The sequence below is a fragment of the Python bivittatus genome, unplaced genomic scaffold, assembly GCF_059951505.1.
Source record: "Python bivittatus isolate LINGU-HERP-01145 unplaced genomic scaffold, Pbiv_v1 ctg000570_np1212, whole genome shotgun sequence".
Taxonomy (NCBI): domain Eukaryota; kingdom Metazoa; phylum Chordata; class Lepidosauria; order Squamata; family Pythonidae; genus Python; species Python bivittatus.
Window position 1 is genome coordinate 3,728,248 of NW_028277097.1, and position 18,301 is coordinate 3,746,548.

At 40.3% G+C, this 18,301-nt stretch overlaps 2 protein-coding genes across 2 annotated transcripts in view; both read right to left on the reverse strand.

The window, feature by feature from the left end:
• The window catches only part of ITGA1 (integrin subunit alpha 1), a 91,613-nt gene extending 73,888 nt beyond the window's left edge, over positions 1–17,725 (reverse strand). Inside the window, exon 1 of the mRNA XM_088152886.1 lies at positions 17,488–17,725. Within this exon, the coding sequence (XP_088009012.1) occupies positions 17,488–17,557 (70 nt within the window). The 5' untranslated portion in view covers positions 17,558–17,725. The remainder of the gene's footprint in view (positions 1–17,487) is intronic.
• Positions 330–5,562, reverse strand: PELO (pelota mRNA surveillance and ribosome rescue factor). Its single transcript, XM_007433573.3, has 2 exons — positions 4,150–5,562; positions 330–1,081 (listed from the first exon to the last, which is right to left on the reverse strand). Exons 1-2 carry the CDS (start codon positions 4,873–4,875, stop codon positions 650–652), a joined length of 1,158 nt encoding a protein of 385 aa, XP_007433635.1. The 5' UTR covers positions 4,876–5,562; the 3' UTR covers positions 330–649.
• Positions 17,726–18,301: the final 576 nt, after the last annotated feature.

Consider the following 18,301-nt stretch of genomic DNA (forward strand, 5'->3'; position numbering starts at 1 on the left):
AAATAGCTTACTCTCAGTTATTTAATAATACATTGTTAGATCCTATGTGATCTCTCTGGCCATTAGCTGTGTCAATAAAGTTTCTTTCAAACTAAGAATTTAAAATTTCATTTGTAATAAAAGAAAATGTTTGAATAGTCAATTGCTAAAACAGACCCCTTCCAGAAGTATGTAAGTCAGTAACTTTCAGAATGAAAATTATGAGATTTATACTTGCAACAGCTTTCTGAGCCATTCCTACTGATTAAATATTATTTCTTTTCAATGTAGTCTTTATGAGGGCAAAAGGATAAGGAAAGGATGGCAGCAGTATTGTCTTCCTCTAAAATACACAAATAAGCAAGTTATTCTTCTTTCCTGATCAATTTATTTTTTTTGCACGTTCCACAAAGCACCAGTATTGTCTGCCAGTTAGTTAGGTCACCCCAGTTTTGCTAGGGGAGAACTACTATCACTATCACCACAGCAACAAAAATGCATAAATATCAAGTACACAAAATGACAACTTGGCCAGTCATTTTAAAAAATAGTGTTCACTATTTTTCTGTTTTGTTTTGTTTGGTAAGGCATTTACTATTGGGGACAAATATTATGAAGGAAGCAGTCTCATTATACAATAAGATAAGAAGGGTGAAACAGTTCTCCATCATCAATCATCTTCAGAACTAGATTCATCTTCCTGGTCAGAAAGTTCTGCAACAGGAAAACGCAGAATAGCAGCTACACCTGTCAGTTGCCCAAGCTGTTCCCCAGATACATGAAGGCTAGAGAAGATGCGAACCGTGCCCATATTCTCACGCACGCTATCTACGAGTCGGACATATCGACTACGAGTAGCCACATCTTGATGCCTAAAAAGTTCATCGCTGACCAACAGGGTATCAATAGCCATAGCTTCATTAGCCTTTTCCACATGTTTGAGACCATAAAAGGCCCGATCAGGCTCATGTTGTAGCATTTTGTAGAAATCATCTAAAGCTTTGACTTCGCCAGCTGCTTTAGTATCAGCAAGTCGACTAGTCACAGTTGGGTCACAAAGAGCTTCTTTCAGTGCGTATTTATGTCCAGACGACGAGTGCACCTAGAGTATGAAAAATAGCAGAAAACATGTAGCAACTACTATGATAATGATTAGTTTCCCTTGGAAACCAAATTCCCAGGAGCAAGTAAAGGATTTTAAAATGCAAGGAAAACATTCTTATATATTTTTCTTATCTGGGAAGAAATAATTTATCAATCTGAAAAAACAGATCATTCAAGAAGACATCATATGCAACTGCTGAAGAACTACAAGAATACAATGCCCTATTTGAATTTTGCTCTGAGGTTACCTTTATCAGCTAGGAGTATTTTATTAAGTATATTTACTGGGAAATATGTCTAGTTTAACTTAATGGGTGTACTTTTGCCTAGGTAAGTAACGAATCAAACTTTATATCACTTCATAAACTGTATTCATCTCAAACCAGTTCTTATTTGTTTTACAATACAACTAGTAGAACAATGAGTCATGCCCTCATTAAATAGCTTATCTTGAGAATAGGTCTCAAGCAGAAAAATAGGAATGGGAATCTGTAAAGGAGCTAAAATTGTACGTTCATTGTATAGCTTAAATCAGAGCAAACAGGTTTAACAAAGCATATGTATTAGACTTAACTAAGCATATATATTAGTGCTTCTTTGTAAAATTTTTATTTTTATTCAGCTTAAATATTAGGCCATTCTTTTCATAAATCTATGTTTAAAGATTGGGGATAACAACAGAGGAGTGAGAGCAATCCCCCACCCCCATTTCAGTTAAAGACCTGCAAGCAATCAGGAGTGAACAACAGGTGTTCCCCAAATGTTGCTGAGCAATAAGTACCAGAATTTTTCACCAGACTACACTGGCTTGGACTGCTTGAAGATCATATAGAAACCATGAGTCAACTCATTCCTGTTTTCAAGCTCTGTTTAGGTTAGGGTTATTATAAGAAGGCCTTCTTAAATGAACAATGCAAAGAAATTGAGGAAAACAATAGAATGGGGAAGACTAGAGATCTCTACAAGAAAATTGGAGATATGAAAGGAACGTTTAGTGCAAAGATGGGCATGATAAAGGACAAAAAAGGCAGGGACCTAACAGAAGCAGAAGAGATTAAGAAGAGGTGGCAAGAATACACAGAAGAACTATACAAGAAAGATCTTAATGTCCCTGATGTCCACGCTGGTGTGATCACTGACCTTGAGCCAGACATCCTAGAGAGTGAAGTCAAGTGGGCCTTAGGAAGCATTGCTAACAACAAAGCTAGTGGAGATGACAATATTCCAGCTGAGTTATTTAAAATACTAAAAGATGATGGTGTTAAAGTGCTGCACTCAATATGCCAGCAAGTTTGGAAAACGCAACAGTGGCCACGGGATTGGAAAAGGTCAGTTTACGTTCCAATTCCAAAGAAGGGCAACGCCAAAGAATGCTCAAACTATCGCACAATTGCACTCATTTCACATGCTAGCAAGGTTATGCTCAAAATCCTACAAGCTAGGCTTCAGCAATACATGAACCGAGAACTACCGGATGTACAAGCTGGGTTTCGAAGAGGCAGAGGAACTAGAGATCAAATCGCCAACATTCGCTGGATCATGGAGAAAGCACGAGAGTTCCAGAAAAATATCTACTTCTGCTTCATTGACTATGCAAAAGCCTTTGATTGTGTGGATCACAACAAACTGTGGCAAATTCTTAAAGAGATGGGAGTACCAGACCACCTTACCTGTCTCCTGAGAAATCTGTATGCGGGCCAAGAAGCAACAGTCAGAACCGGTCATGGAACAACCGATTGGTTCAAAATAGGGAAAGGTGTACGACAAGGCTGTATACTGTCACCCTGCTTATTTAACCTATATGCAGAGTACATCATGAGAAATGCCAGGCTGGAAGAATCACAAGCCGGAATTAAGATTGCAGGGAGAATCATCAACAACCTCAGATATGCGGACGATACCACCCTAATGGCAGAAAGTGAAGAAGAACTAAAGAGCCTCTTGATGAGGGTGAAAGAGGAGAGTGCAAAAGCTGGCTTGAAACTCAACATTAAAAAAACTAAGATCATGGCATCTGGACCCATCAATTCCTGGCAAATAGAAGGGGTAGAAATGGAAGCAGTAACAGACTTCATTTATTTGGGCTCCAAGATCACCGCAGATGGAGACTGCAGCCATGAAATTAAAAGACGCTTGCTCCTTGGGAGGAAAGCTATGGCACACCTAGATAGCATATTAAAAAGCAGAGATGTCACCTTGCCGACAAAGATCCGCATAGTCAAAGCTATGGTTTTTCCAGTAGTAATGTATGGCTGTGAGAGCTGGACCATAAAAAAGGCCGAGCGCCGAAGATTTGATGCCTTCGAACTGTGGTGCTGGAGAAGACTCTTGAGAGTCCCCTGGACTGCTAGGAGGTCAAACCAGTCAATCTTAAAGGAAATCAACCCTGATTGCTCATTGGAAGGATCGATAATGAAGCTCAAGCTCAGATATTTTGGTCACCTAATGCGAAGAGAGATCTCTTTGGAGAAGACCCTGATGCTGGGAAAGATTGAAGGCAAAACGAGAAGAGGACGGCAGAGGATGAGATGGTTAGATAGCATCACTGAAGCAATGAGTATGAAACTGAGCAAACTCAGGGAGGCAGTGAAGGACAGGAAGGCCTGGCGCAATATGGTTCATGGGGTCATAAAGAGTCGGACACGACTTAACGACTAAACAACAACAACAATTATTCATCACAGTAGAGTCTTCTGCATGGAACTGGAAAGATGGCCAGATGCATTTCATAAACCTGACTGCACTAACAATATTTATAGGGCCATTCAGCCTTCTCAACTTTTTTTGTTTAGTTCATAGGCATATTATGGGCTGATTTAGATGACCCAAGTCTCAGTATTTCATGTGTGGCTACTTATATATGAAATTATATAAATGTTTAAATTACACGATTGGGTATTTCTGTTGTTGTTGTTCAGTCGTTAAGTCGTGTCCAACTCTTCGTGACCCCATTAACCATATCGCACCAGGCCTTCCTGTCCTTTGGGTATTTCTACACCCCCCATTTCTATATACTATACAACTCCAGTGCATGGACACTTATGTAGCACCTTCGATTATAATTACCTGTAAGAATTTGGAGCGATTCTCCAGCAGCAACTTGTTGTCGGTCTTGACAGCTTGCTGGAACATGTAGTCGCAGAACTGCTCTCTCACGAACCCAGGGCTGGCCACCAGGACGCACTTGACAACTTCAAAGTTAAGGTGGCGCTGGATGGCCTGCATCACCTGCTCGTAGAACCTCTCCAGGGCCCGGTCGTGCTGCGAGCAGTTCCCCCGGCGCTTTCGAGGGATGTTCACCTCGATCTTGGCCCGGGTCAGCGTCATGCTGGGGGTGACGAGGCAGACGTGGGCCAGCCCCTCCTGCATCACCACGGCGGCCAGGTCGGCGCTCCAGGCCGGGTCGCAGGCTTGCTCGATCCGCTCCAGCACCACGCTATCCCACTGCTTCTTGGCCAGCGTGAACTGCCGGTTGGGCTCCAGCTCGATGGTGTGATAAGCGCCCATCTTGACGTACTCGTTCTCCTGGATGTTGGTGCCTTTCACGCGCAGCTGGCAGGCCTGCGAGTCGAAGTCGATGGTCTCCACGCAGAGGGTGAGCGTGGTGCGGATGCGGTTGCTGCCCACGCTGCCCGTGGACGACTCCGTCTGCACCTTTCGGATGGTGGAGGCGCGCAGGCTGTCGCCCACCTGCAGCAGGTTGTAGGCGTGCCACATATCCTCGGGGTCCTCGGGGATGAGCGTCACCTGCCCGGCATTATCCTTCTCGATGTCCTTCCGCACCAGCTTCATCGTGGCTCCGGCCGCGCCGGCCCGGGCTCAGCCGGAGGCGCGCCCCGACCCCTCCGCCTCTGCTCTCGGCCTTCGGGAGCCGGCGCCCGGCCCTGCCGACCGACTAGCCGGCCGGCGCCCGCCTCGGGACTCAGCAACGACCGCCCCGGGGCGGGCAAGCGGCGGTGGGCAGAGCGTTGACGAGCCACGGGGGCGCTTGGCTCGCGGCTCAAGGGCGCGCTTGGAGAGCTTCTGCGCGCTCCGACGCGGCTCCTCTCAGCCCCTCATTGAGCGGCCGGCGTTGAGAGAAGCCATGACCCGGGAAGGGAAGCGCCACGCAGGGCGGGGGGGGAGGAGGAGGAGCAGGCCAAGCCCCGGCAAGCTCAGACGGGCGGCGCGTACACGTGACAAGAGTCCTGGAGGGGAGTGGCGGGACACAAGGCGCGGGCTGGTTGGCTGCCGGCGCGCTCGGCTGCTGCGCTCCGCCCGCGAGAGCTGCGGCAGGGAAGGGCTCCCCTTCTTCCGCTGACGTGATTAAGGCCGGATTCCGTTAGGGAGAGCGGGGCCGGGGCTGTGGGGTGTCTGTGGGAGGCGTGGATACTGGTGGCCTCCCGGCCAGATGGCGCCGAAGCGGGTGCCGTAGGGTGGACTTCCTGCGTCTTGTGCTTCATTGGTCTCTGCAGCGTTTGGTTTGAAACCAGGGAGAGGCTTTGGGGGCGTAAAGACGAGCAAATGAATCGGTTTTAATCGCACAGCGCGGTTACTCGGGTCACCTTAAGACTGGTTTATTCAACTGCCCCATTTTTCTGTGCTCGCTTCTTTGCAATACAGCAGTGTTTCTCAACCTTGGCAGCTTTTAAGACGCGTGGACTTCAACTCCCAGAATTCCCCAGCCAACCCCTTGCTGGCTGGGGAATTCTGGGAGTTGAAGTCCACGCGTCTTAAAAGCTGCCAAGGTTGAGAAACACTGCAATACAGTAACAGGTTCCATTAAGGGGTAGTTAAGTAGGTTGGGTGCCAGGGCAAACAGCCATTTTGGCCCAAGTTTTCAGGGAGTTTATATTCTCATTTCCTGATAGGCGCTGAGGTTCATTTTTGTTTCCCATATGAGGTGCAGAGGGTCTTTTTAAACGAGTGGTTGGCCCAGACAGGGAGAGGCTCAGTACAACAAAAGCAGTCTTTTAAAATCTAACACAGAATTATTTCAGTATTTTGAGCCTCCCCCTTCCCCCGCACATTCTCATTAATTGGACCATTGACTTATGTGCTTTGATGGGCAATATGCGTAAGTATAGGATTCAGTGAGAAGTGGTGGATGGGTGTGGAGTTAAATGAGCGTTTGCCCTGCTTGTGGAATTGGGATAGTTTAATAATAAAGCACACTTCCTTAATGATGAGGGCACAGTACTGCCTAAGGCCCATATGGAAGTTGGTAGATAGTCATTCCAAGGAGCATATTCCTAGGAAAATGATTTCAAAGTAATTGGATAACCATCATCTCCACTGAGAGTCATGTTCTAACAGCAGTAGGCACAAAGTGTGGTATGATACACATTTTATGCATTAGTTGTTTTAAACTGGAAAACTAATCTTTGAAAGTAAAGGAGGATTTTCTATGTATGGCTCACTGACATTCAACATTATTCATTATGTATGTCCAGGAATAAAAGTCATTAAGTGAGGAAACAGATCCACATCTTTTTAATTTGAGCAAGTTCAAGGGGAAAAAAAGCCTTTATGCCACTAGAATAGTGGAATGCATTACATTTCTAGTTATATATGAATTGCTTTTATGTGGTTCTGTTGGTTGTGGTTTCTGACTTCCAGAAGAAATTAATGGTGATTCATTGCCCTTCCCCATTATGCAACAGAGCAAGATCCAAAATTAAAAACTATAATTAATAGTGTCTATGCCAATGCAATGTATGTATTTCCCCAATAATACAAAATGAGGTAATCTCTATGATGGGAGCATAATAATTGAATATAAAAACGTGAAAAAGAAATATATTTGTTAAGGGTATAGAAACAGTGATCGCACCTTAAATAATTATATTAGTTTGTTAAGATGAGTGAATCAGTTGAAAACCTTTGGATTTTGTATGAATTTAGCAGTCTAGTTGCCAGTTCTGTTCAAAATTTTGGGTTCAGTTTTCACTGGTCTTTGTACAATAGGATGATGCAAACATGGTGCCAGAAAAATCTTTTGGCATCTATATTCTCTACTTTCAAGATGTTTCATGATTATACATGCCTTATTCCAAATAGCATCTGGTCAGAGCTATTCGAAGTATGCAATTGTTACAGTTTTTAATATTTACCCACATTTGGAAGAGACGTATCAGCAGTTTTATTCAAGGGCAGTGCAGCATGTGGAATCAACCGGATGCTGTTCATATTACTTTGGCCAGTTGCAACCTATGCATTTAGTCCTTTTTCCACAAGTCTTTACTCTGGAAAGCCTTACACGGGCACTGTGTAGCAAGGGGAATGTGCTGGACTGCATTTCTATGAGTTATGGATCTAGCTCATTGACCTTGCTTGCTTACATACTTCTAATATGCCAGAGATGATTTAGAGTGCCAGTGTTTATTGAAAGCTTTAGCCAAACTCTGTATATTATAGGGAATGTACTTGGCAATAGTTCTGTGACTTTATTTACTGAAAGCCTTTTCCTGATGGTACATAAAGAAGGCAATGTTTAGATTTATCTTTGCTATCATTGGGGACTCAAACTTTTCATTGGTTGCACAGACTTTCTGACTTCATGTTCCATAAACTTGGCTTGCTTCAGAACAGTCAGAAACAAGAATTATATCTGAATTCCCACCCAGTCTCTAGAAGCAGGAAGTTGAAAAGAACCAAGAACAGGCAATCAGTTCCTAAAATCAGATTGCATATTACAGGAAGAAAGCACAGGAGGTTTTTTTGTTAGAAAGCTACAGGCCTTTTTGTTCTTCTGTGGGGTAATTTAATTGTTCAGGAAGTTAGGAATGCAGAGGAAAGGTGTGCTCTGAGTCTCCTTGTAGGAAGAGGAAAAGGGAGAAAGCAGCCAGAACTTCTACTGTACAAATCTTTGAGGAAGCAGAGGTAAGATCAGTATTGCTGTGTGTGGCACCAAATCATGCGTTTTGCAGAAAATCTCAAGAGCATTAGCTGCTAATAAATATTCTTGAAATCTGGTAGTTCTCTTTTTATGTACTGTGCATTTTCAGAGGTTTCAGAGGATTTTGCTACAAGGAAGCATTTAGCATTAATATTAATACATTCAATACTAACCATGCATGTATGTCTCTGTGGTGTGTCATCATAAATTAGACTCTAAAATAGGCATATTGTGCCAGTTGGCACCAGGGTAACTATGCTACCTCATTTCACAATAGCCAAGCTCCATGGTCTCCGGCCTATTCTATTTTTTAATTCTTTTAAATAAACCTAAATGTGTGGAAACTGGCATATTGCAAATCAAAGCATCAACCTTCAATATTATCTAGAATGTTTCTGGGCCCTACATACACTCTTTTGAGAATATAGAAATAGTGAATGGCCATAGCCCAGTGATTTTTGGGAAGAACAGACATTTGTTTTTCCCAAAAAGAATAAGAAAAAAAAATCACATACAAGCTCAGAAAAATGAAGGGCATTCTGGGGGCTAGACTGGGTGGTGGGATGGGTAGTGGGAACAACCTTCACAGATTGCTTTGTGTGCAATGAATGTTTTATCACTGACTCCATCTGCCATAGCATGACAAGTTTTTAAAATTCCAGATGTTCCCACCATCCCTCCCAATTGCTTCCTCCTTGGTTTGGACTATTCTACAGGCTGTGGCAGAAGTGCTTTGGTATAGGAAACTTGGTTTTGGAGTTTAACAGCTGGAAATGGGCCTGTTAAACAGCATATGCCACATTATATCACATCTTCCCATTCTTAGATTTTTAGGTTACTATTAACTGTATTTGGTAGATTTTGGAAAATTCTACTGCAAAATATTATTCATTTCTTTGTACAAATTGGTTGTCCTATGAGCATTTATTTAGCAAAGACCACTGTATTATTTGTCTAAATTTGTAAGCCTCCCATTTATTTAAGCAAAGAGAAAGCAGGCTTCTTTCTAAGTATAAAATATCAGTGATCTAAGTTATATAATTCAACATTTGTTTTCTTTTAATAAGTATGTTGAAATCTATTCAGAAAACAGTTAGGAAATCATTTTATACAACCTGGGTATTTCTCAGGCACCCCAGCTATGCAAAAAGATGTAAAAAAGAATGGCTTACAAAGAATTATTTACAAAATGCATTAAAATCATTGTTATATTGCAACTCCCAATTAAATTATGAGAATGTTTAACTATAGTAACACTTTTGTTATTGTTCCATTGGCTTTGAAAGATGTACAGTACTAAAATATTTTAAAAGTGAAGATTTTTTTTGCTGTTTTAACATATACTACAGGGGTTTTTTCATAGTAAATTTCTGGCAAATTTGGTATATTTAATGGTAAATTTGAGAGCCCGTTTGGTGTAGTGGTTATGGCATCAGGTTAGAAACCGGGAGACCATAAGTTCTAGTTCCGCCTTAGACATAAAGCCAGTTGGGTGACCTTGAGCCAGTCACTTTCTCTCAGCCCTGGTAAGAAGGCAATGGCAAATCACTTCTGAAAAACCTTGCCAAGAAAACTGCAGGGACTTGTCCAGGCAGTTGCCAGGAATCAAGATTGACTCGAAGGCACCAAAATGAATACATTTATTTGGTTAATATTTTTCAATCCATCAGAAAGATTGTTCGACATACACAAACCCATAATTTTTCATTTTTAACACAGTAAAAAAGGGAGCACGTTTTTCATTAAGAAAATACTGAATGAGCTAAGTTTCCAAGAGCAGTCAAAAATACTCAAGCTAAATATAATCTACTATTGTTATGAACCCAAAGAAAGACCAAATTTGATGGCATATTTGGAGCACAGTCTTTATCCTATTATATTCCCTGCTGCTAGAGAGACTGGGTGTACATTTAGATAGATTTCTTGTTCTGATCGTTTTGGAAAAAATTACTAAAAAAATCTGAAGCTATAACTTACTTTGGCATAGGAATAGAAATAGGAATAGAAATTGTTTAATAGGGGGGAAAAAAAGCAGGGTTCTAAGTAGCATCTTTAGAAGAGTGATGGAAAGCCATTATGCAGAGTGAGACAGATTAACCATAGCAATATATTTTTTAAAATGTATGATTTCAATAGAGAGCATTAACCATCAGGCTGCTGCTTCAATAAACCAAATAACTTTTGAAAAAGATATTGATTATATGAGATGGTGAGTCTAGAGTAAAAATGAAAACATCAGAGAGTTTGAATGGCTGTGAATGCCAGCACAAGGTAGCTGCTTTACTATCATGCTGACCTGATAAAAATGACAATGGATTATGCTTGGAAGCAGAATTTGGTCACATGTATAGGTTTAATATAAACTATATTGCCTTTTGTGCTTAATCACATTTGAATATCTTAACACTTCATGCTTATGTGTTGCTTTAGGTTAGTTCAAAAGTTGCAATGAAAAAGATACAGTATTAGATTTCATCCTGAATTCCTTGACACTTATATTCAATTGTTTAACCTTACAACAAAGGAAGGAGAGTTTGGAATGTAGGGAGTATTTCAGGCCTATACTCAATCATTAAACTTGTTTGTTCAGCTTTCTACAAATATGCTTGACCCTGTGCTTCCCTTGGTTTCAGGAGACAGGAATGGCAAGGGGTGCATTTGCAGAAGCCCGCATGGTGTGCTAGCTGCACACTTTTGAGAAACAGATGATTTACAACAGTTGTTTATGCTTGGTTATAACATACTTAGAATATTGTAAGGTGTTGTTTGTCAGTCTGTTGAAGATCTTCCAGAAATTTAAGTTGCTGCAGTATGTGGGAGTCAACTCCTGTTGCCAATCTGGGTTTTATATGTGGTCATATTATTCTGGTATTGAAAGGTTTGTATGGATTGGCACCTTTTCCCAAGTTTGATGAAAGGTATTAATTCTAACCTTCAGATAACTTTTAAATAAGAGATGGTCAACCTGCTTTTGGGTTTGGGACCACACTTCTTTTTAATCAGTCTTTGAAGGAGGTACAGCTGTGATGAAGTGACATCGTTGAAGGGGATGGATTCCCTTTTTGTCCCAGGTAGGAAGGGGTATAAACCAAATTATATTATTTTTTCTAAAACTTTGCAAAAATCAGATCTCTGAAATTTGGCAATTTCTTGCTGTACAATGGGCTCTGAGAGGCTGATTTCAGCATAAGAGCCACTGTATGCTGCCCAGAGTCATTTTGTGTGAGATGGGCTGCTATATAAATTCAATCAATCAATCAATCAATCAATCAATCAATCAAAGCTGAAGGTGAGCCATCTCTGCTCTAAGGCTGTGGGTATTCAAGGTACTAGCTTGTACTATATATATTATTCTAAGTTAGTGAGGTCCTCTAAAGGGGCCCTTTTGAGGGTACCACCACATTTAGAGACCTGTTTGTTAGGTTCTGAAGATAGAATATATTCTGAGTCATTCCTAGAAAGGGGAACCTGCACAGTTTGGAGCTCTGATTAGTATTAGAAAACATGTGAAGCCATATTATAAAAAAATGAGTCTTTTTAATTTTCTAGTGGTTTTTTTTTTTAATTGGTACCATTGCTGTTAATAGTTTCCCTTGGATATCATTTTAATCTTTTCTTTTTATACACACTGATTTTATTATTATCAAACACATGTACCACGCTTTGGAGAATTGCAAGTTTTCAGGAGTTCCACTGTTTACATGGACATTTTCATGGAGGCAGATCGCTGGAGATAGAAAGCATTTCAGCGATATGATGATTTATACATGTATGCAGGCATACATGTATGTAAGGAGAAGATTCTGCCCCATACAATTTCTAGGGGAATCTGCAGTGCTCCAGTCGCAGCAGAATCAGCTGTATCATCATGTTTTGCCAGACCAATACTGGGACTAGCCAGGGATTCAAGCATATGGCTTTGATAAGTTATTTTATTTGAGATACAAAAAAAGCCTTTAATAGTAAAGGAAACCGGCTCCTGCAAACTTTAGCATTCAAGCTCTCTGTATAGCAGTCCCCAGCTTCAAACTGTATGCCTCTTTCTCCTGGCCTTACATTATAATGCGAGAACTGCTTATTTCTCAGTAGGGAAAGTGGTTGGTCCCAATGCATTGTTACAGGAATGGACCAGCCTAGTCTTAGGCCCTGTGCTTTTGAGCTTGTCAACTCTAGTTCTCACACCTGCCTTCCCACCTGAGGTGGGTGTCAAAAATTTCTTTCCAGCTGACTACTCGTGGTTAGCTAAGAACATCTAATGTCTGGGGTTTAAGTTGCATTTAGTTACCTGCAAGATCTGATAAGGGATGGAAGGGAAAGGAGGGAGGGAGTTGAAGCTATCCAGGTCAAGAGAAGTGGGATCTGAGTTTCTGAAAAGCTTGACCTAGCTAAATTAAAACTAGGGACAAGCTTTAGCATGGCTCTCATGCTTTTTAATCATGCCATTTTTAGCAAAAGCAGGCTTCTTAGCCAGTGCCTTCTTACAACTAGAAATTGTTCTTCTCTAAGCATCCTAAGTTAAAAAAAACACCAAACCTATTTCAAATTGAATGTACAGGGGAACTCTCCTGGCAGTGCTTCTGATCACACAAAAACAGGAAATCTAATAAAGTTAACTCAATATATAGTCTTGAACTGTCAACTTAAAAAAAAAGTATCTATTTGAACAAGAGTAGCTTGAAAAGCAAGCAGCAGAGCAGACCTAGACATTTGACATATTTAAGAGCAGAGCAGACTTAAACATTTATACTGTTAAGGGTGGCCCAAGAAAGCTGCTAGAATAAAAGGTGTTGCAGAGATAGCTTTCATCTTTTTCTATTCTCTCTCTCTCAAAAAAAAAAAAAAAATCAAATGAAGTGCCTATAGTTACAGGAAGTCACTGAGAGGCAGACGGGAGCAGGGGCATTGGCAAAGAAAGATAAGATGGCAGCTGTGATTATGCAGACAAAGCCCTGTCCCTTTTCTTTACATAGACATTGTGGTTACATAACTTTGACCACAAAGAATCAAGAAGAAAGAAACTAGAAGAATACTGACGCAGACGCATACAGGTGGAAAGTCAGAAAAAGAAAATGTTAAAGGGTCTTGGCCATATATAGGAAATACAGGAAACTGGGAGGGAGAAAGTGTTGAGCACAGATGTTGTACTGTAAGACATTTTGAGAGTTAAAAGGAAGAAGAGGGAAAGGAAATCATCAGGTCTCTGGGGGATGAATCAGCCCCAATGGTTTCCATTCTACCCAGCACCCTTTCTTCACAAGGGTATTCTAAGGGGATCACAAAAGTGTTAAGATTTTGGACTTCTGGGGAAGAAATGGCAAACTGAAAATGGTTCCGCCAAGAGCGGAGCTTATGACCACAGTGGAATGAAGAGCTGGTGAGTGGCCCGCCTCTTTGGGATTCCTCTCTGGACAAGGAGAGGACTTGGGATCACCCACAAGTGCTCCAGACAGTTGCTGCTCATGAGGAGACTGCAAGACAGCAGTCTCCAGCAGGTTTAGAGCTTTGGGAGATGAAGGAATGCCACCTTTGCCCAAACTGCGGTTGGTGCCTTTATGGACACAGGGTTCGCATACTTTTCTAATCACTTTTGGAAATTGCTTATTAACTGCTTTTCAGCTATTAGGAACCTTTGGATTGACATGTTTTTTTACAGCAGAGTGAGTCTCCTTCAATCCTTCATGAAAGAAATTTTAAACACAAGTTTAAGGACTTAAAAAAAACCTTTTTTTGGAATAAACAACAAAAGGGTGATTAGAATGTTGATTTTGGAAAGTTACAAATGGACTAAGGGTCCAGATGGATTTGAAATAAGATTTTGAAATTAATTATCAGAATCTTTCTCTGAGAAAATGCTGCTGTTTTGGATTGTTAAAAAAAAAAAATGTTAGGGTGGAACTTTGAAGGTTGGGCACTAGAGGGAATCAGAAGGAACTAAAGGTCACAATTAAAGGACAAGAACATTTAAATTTGACTTACTAATACAGAATGGAGCAAAATACTTTAACATTGGACATAGTGGGGGATATTTGTGATAAGTGATCCCAGAAGTTAATTTTAAGAGTGTCTGCCATTACAGACAGACTGTGTTTTAAAAATGTTATGGAAGAGGAACAAGCTTTACCAGATAAGCCTGAGACTAATCTGAAAGTGGATTTAAAAATGACAGGCCACAAGAATGATATGGAAAAAGATGTAACACTGGATATAAAAATGAAACTGTCTGATATCTTAATAATGGGTAACTTTCCTATATTGGATTTACAAAAGAGACTTGGTAAAGTTTTGAAGAATTTTGTGAGAAAGGATAAAGAAAAATATGAAAAGTAATAAAGTTCTAGGACATTATTTGAAGGGGCTAAAGATCAATATTGTTAAAAGGAAGGAATATAAAGTTGGTGTATTTGATTAAGATTAAAATAGGTATGTTATCTCTGGTAATCCTTAATGGACTTTTGCTGACTAGGACTGAACGATGAGATTTTAAGGATTTGTTTATAGATAAGAGATGAGGTATGGGAAGAAGAGATCATTTGTTGTATTTTAAGAGATGGTGATAAGTTACTAAAATTGTTTATACTTGTGATGAAGGGGGAAGTCATTTCCTTATATATTTTTTTCCTTACTATATTATTTTTTCTTTCTTTTCTATTTTCTTTCTATTTTTTATTTTCTGCACTTTTTTCTTTTTCTTTGTATTAGTTTTTATCTTTTTAAATACAATATTTAATAAATTATATATAAAAAATAAGTGTCAAAATTTTTATTATGGGTGATGAGCCATTTAATAGTCTCCAGTTAAAGCTTCCCAGGAAGATCTCTGAAAAAATTTCCCTATCCCTGTTTCTCTTTTCTTCCCCTTCTTCCTCTCCTTTTCCCCTCTTTTCAAAAGAAAATATTAGGATGTTAATCGCTTGTTAACTTTAAGTGCTTAATTGCAATATCTAATTTAACCAAGTTTTTTAAAAAAGAGCTTAAATTGGCCTGGTTCTTAATCTTTACACTCAGAGTTTACTCAAAGGAGCATGAAAAGAACAAGGAGTGTATTTTGCATGTTTGTAGCATAGGGCACATCTGAGAAAGTGAAATGGATGATTGAGAGAGATAAAAACAAAATTAATGCAGTATACTTGGGAGGAAGTTTTCCTGAAGTTGAGGATTGACAAGGCCAGCTGCTAAATGTTGGTAGTCCAAAGGGCCAATCCCAGTGTAATCTACTGATGGATGTCACTGGTAAATGTGGGTAACCCAAAGAGGTGACCCTAGAATGTAACCTACTGACAAAGTAGTTAAATGTGGGAAAATGTTCCTAGAGTGCATAGTTGACTGACAGACTCATAGTTCATGTAGGATACCTGAAAAAAGGGATTACTAGAGATTGGGGTAATCAATGGCCCCATAGACTGTAGTAGGAGTAAGATGAGAGAGACTGTATTAAAGACAATAGAACAGCTCCAAACAGAACATATCAAGGGCACATACAGAACCCTGGCCAATCAGTGGCTGAATAAATGAAAGATAAAACATTAAAACAAATCTTCATAATTCATGATTTTATTCATAATTGATGCTTGCAGTCTCCAATAGTGAGCTGCAGGAATGAATGTGTTGTCCCAGATCACATACCAGCCAAAATGTATGTATTATGTCATCTCATGTTAAATGCAGCTTCTTGATAAAAGTCAGTTTGGATTAGGGTTACATAATCTCTTTGGGGTCAGTAGGCATATTTCATAGCCACTGACAAAGCACACATTTTGAGAAGACAAACATTGAGGTTGTTCCCTGCTCTCTCCTCAAGTCCCTTATGATGTTTCTAATCACCCCAACTTGCTTTTGTCTTCTGCCTGGGCAGATGGGCACCCTTCCAGGCAAAGCACTCAGTTGCTGCCGCCCATCATGTCTAGTTTTCTTATAAGCTGTACAAGGTTTATTTGTGGTCCAGATACATTCTTGTAAATAAAGATGGTACACAATGATGTAGCATGTCATGTTATTATTATAAAAAAAATAAGATGATGAGGCATCCAAAACAGCATCTGTGAACACACTGGGAGTCAAGATGAGGTCCATCATCACTTTGCTGCCTAGACCTGGTTCAGCCAATCAGCTGCCCAGCAATGCATGGATTAATCAACTGAAGATCAATAAAATCAGCATCTTTTGCTTGTTAATACAGTCTATTCCAGTGTTTCTCAACCTCAGCACCTTTAAGATGTATGGATTTCAACTCCCAGAATTTCTCCACTAGCATGCTGGTTAGGGTATTCTGGGAGTTGAAGTCCACACATCTTAAAGGTGCAGAGGTTGAGATATGCTGCTCTATCCACTCTCTACTATGTTTATAGCAGTAGGTTACATTAATGCTACACAGGAGAGGATTGCAGCCATCCAGAATAAAAGTGGAATATTCCACTCTTTGCTTATTGCTATCTTTCAGGAACTTGGAGATTATCTAATAATCAACAATGCATGGAACTGATTAAGAACTCTTTTGCAGATTCAAGCCTTTTGTCCTTTCAATTCATCTGCTTTTGTATTTATTGATTCAATTCAAAGTAAAGTTTAACAGTAATTTATTCAACTAAGCGTGGGTGGTATAAAATCACATTTTCCAAGGGTCCAGAAATGGAAAACCATAATGACATAAAAACCAGCTTTACCACAAATACCATACCAACGAGGGTGTACCATCACCATATAATTTTGAAAGTTCGAATAGTACGATGTATGCATGCAAAGTATTATAATTACTTGGGAAAGCTGAATTACTGTAATTAAGCATTAACATTACTGCAATATGTTCATTTGGAAATACTGTAAAAAAGACCTTCTACAAGTGAACACAATTGAAACCTTAGTCTGCCTACCTTATAGTAATCTCATTAAAATCAATAAAATATCTAGAAGGTTTATGAAACAAAAATCACAAAGGGCATGAGCAAAACAACTCCCCCCAAAAAACCTTTACACTTTTAGAAGAAATCTGCAAGTTTCCCCGGTTACTGTCTTTGGAAACACTATTATTTCCCCCCTCCCTTCCAGATATAACTTGTATTTCCTTGAATTTCACCACATTGCTTGCTTTAAGAAATCCTCAAGAACATAAAATCAGTAAAGGGAAATATATGTTTTCTTAGCAATTTACCCAGTGGCAATGTACTATCTTACTCCTGGGCATTTAATGAGGCACAGTTTATCTCTGTCTTTAATTAGGGTTATATACTCAAATTTGAAATCAACAAGTTTACCTTGATGCATAATCTCATCTGTCTACAGAACTCCCACTTGCAACCTTCCCTCCCTACTTTTTCTTCCCCCGTTACTTTTTTGGCATCACATCCCAGCTGTTGGTACTAAAAAGCACGTAGGTTGTAAAGGCAGCTTAAGTCTTTGAGCACTGGCTTCAGAGGAGACAGATGGAAGCCAGAACATGAATTGCGCAGTTCTGGGGAGTTCCCAAGAGAGTGCGTCTTGTTCACAATTTGGCTTCAGTGAAAGCTTCAGAAATAAGAAAAAGGTGGACGTACCTGTTACTCCCATGCATGAGATGGAGAGACTTCTGATGCTGGAGATGGACGTGAGGGAGCCAAACCCCATGGCTGCAGTGTAACAGGAACCCTTGTGGGGAAAATGCACAAGCTGGAATGGAAGTCCCGTTGCTCACAAGGCGCTGCTGCTGCTTCTAGTCCCCTCCTGTATCAGCAGCGGCTGCAATTGAACCAGGCATTTCCTGTTTGTTGTCCAAGTCACCCCCCCTCCCCAACACATGAAGATGAATTGTTCCCTCCTCTTATAAGCCCACCCTCCTTCTGTTGTCCCAAGTAAGCTCTGAGCCTTTGAAACCCCCACGCGGCAAGATCTCAAAGTCAGGAGACATGTACAAATAAAGTCAGATATTTAACAGCCAGTGTTTAGGCTAAAGTCTGCAGGCTAGCAAAGCAAACCTTAAAGGGATATCTGCTTGCTTATAATTAATGAGCATCTTTAGCTACTAGGCAACTTCTGCCAAATCCTGACAGTAAAAAGACAGGTTTGGGGACTCCCCTTTTTTTTTTGCTTTAGACTTTTTTTTTTTTAATGCATTTCTAAATGCTCTTTTTCACAAGAAACAAATCAAAGCTGTACTATATGAGAAAACAGTGTTAAAACTTGACTTCAAGATGCATCCAAACTGTGAGACTGCCCTTGGTTGGTCTAATTTTATTCCACTTACATCATGCTTTAAAAATGTGTCTGTTCTATATTGTAAAATAGACCTAAAACAAGTCTTTGTGCAAGAGGTGGGGGCAGGGGTTTGCTTTGTGAACATTTTCCCGGACTCAGGCTTTGGGGGCGGGGGTG